General features: G+C 45.1%; 1 protein-coding gene across 1 annotated transcript in view; it reads right to left on the bottom strand.

Annotated features, from left to right (window-relative positions):
- Positions 1–1,779, bottom strand: part of LOC101853904 (nuclear receptor corepressor 2) — a gene marked incomplete at its 3' end in the record, with an annotated part of 40,577 nt that overhangs the window by 19,541 nt on the left and 19,257 nt on the right. Inside the window, 2 exon segments of the mRNA XM_035973584.1 lie at positions 125–198; positions 1,445–1,578. Of these exon segments, the coding sequence (XP_035829477.1) occupies positions 125–198; positions 1,445–1,578 (208 nt within the window).

Genomic DNA, 1,779 nt, shown 5'->3' on the forward strand with positions numbered 1-1,779 from the left:
TACGTCAGTGGTCCACTCTATAGGTACGTCAGTGGTCCACTCTATAGGTACGTCAGTGGTCCACTCTATAGGTACGTCAGTGGTCCACTCTATAGTACAGAGACAAACAGAAAAGTCAACTCACAATGTATCTGCTCCTTTTTCTCCTTCTTCTTCTGTTCGTACTTTTCCTGTTTTCTTCTCTCTTTCTCTATTTGACTGAAAAACAAACAAACAAAACCATTCAGTGTTATGATCAGACAGAAACTGTTGAAGTAACAACACACATATATATATGGTCGCTTTTAAGCACAAGGGGGCTATCCCGAAAAATGCTGTTTTCAGAAAATCAAAGGTAAAGTTTTTGGACCCTTGTTCAGTTTCTTTAAAAGACAAGGAGAGTTTTCTCTATAACCAAACAAATATACACACCAATGAAACCAAACTTCTCCTATAGGTCGCGCAATGCCCAATTTTGGTGTAGGTCAAGATTTCTGGAAACCCCCTAAAATCTGGGTCAGCTTGCTTGTCCTTGAAAGCGACCATATATAGATACGGGAAACCACTGACACTTTATTTTGAAATTCTAAAACTACTACTGATACAAAATAAAAACAATTATATAATCACATTTTTGCATAGAGCGAATGACCAACACTCTACTCCAAGCTCTATGCACATAAACAATCTCTAGCATTCCCCCAGCAGACCATACAACACTCACAAACATTCCCCCAGCAGACCATAGAACACTCACAAACATTCTCTAGCATTACCCCAGCAGACCATGCACTTAACAATCTCTAGCATTCCCCCAGCAGACCATACAACACTCACAAACATTCCCACAGCAGACCATACAACACTCACAAACATTCCAACAGCAGACCATACAACACTCACAAACATTCCCCCAGCAGACCACACAACACTCACAAACATTCCCTCAGCAGACCATACAACACTCACAAACATTCCCCCAGCAGACCATAGAACACTCACAAACATTCTCTGCTTCCCAGGAAGCATACAGTGCAGGCTGCCTATTAAGCGCTCAAACACTAACAAACCGACAAGACCTTTGGCTGTCTAAAGCCGGGTACCGATTCCCACCGGGGTGAAGTGAGGACACTCTGTGCAGAATACTTTTCTCAAGGACACAACCTTGGGGGCCCCTGATGGGGTTTGAACCCACGACCTTTCGGTTGAGAGCCCAGCAGCCTAACCACTAGACCATCCACGACGCACACTCTCGTCAACAAACACACACACACACACACAGACAGACAGACACACACACGCACATACAGACAGACAGATACACACACACATACAGACAGACAGATACACACACACAAAGACAGACAGATAGATACACACGCGCACAGACACACACACATACACAGACACACACAGAGACAGACATACACACACACACACACACACACACAGAGCACTGACTCACATTTTCTTCTCCTTCTCCTGTCTGCGGACCTCCTCCGCTCTCTCCTTCTCCTCCCTCGGCGCTCCTCTCTCCTCCTTCCCTCTCTCGTCCTCCGAAGCCGATGACTTCCCGCTAGATTTACGGTTCTTCTGATCCTGCATGGGAGAGACACACACACAAAGGTCATGTGACAGACTCATAGACACACACACACAAAGGTCATGTGACAGACTCATAGACACACACACACAAAGGTCATGTGACAGACTCATACACACACACACACACAAAGGTCATGTGACAGACTGATAGACACACACCAAGGTCATGTGACAGACTCATAGACACACACAAAG

Source organism: Aplysia californica, unplaced genomic scaffold, assembly GCF_000002075.1.
Source record: "Aplysia californica isolate F4 #8 unplaced genomic scaffold, AplCal3.0 scaffold01454, whole genome shotgun sequence".
NCBI classification, from domain to species: domain Eukaryota; kingdom Metazoa; phylum Mollusca; class Gastropoda; order Aplysiida; family Aplysiidae; genus Aplysia; species Aplysia californica.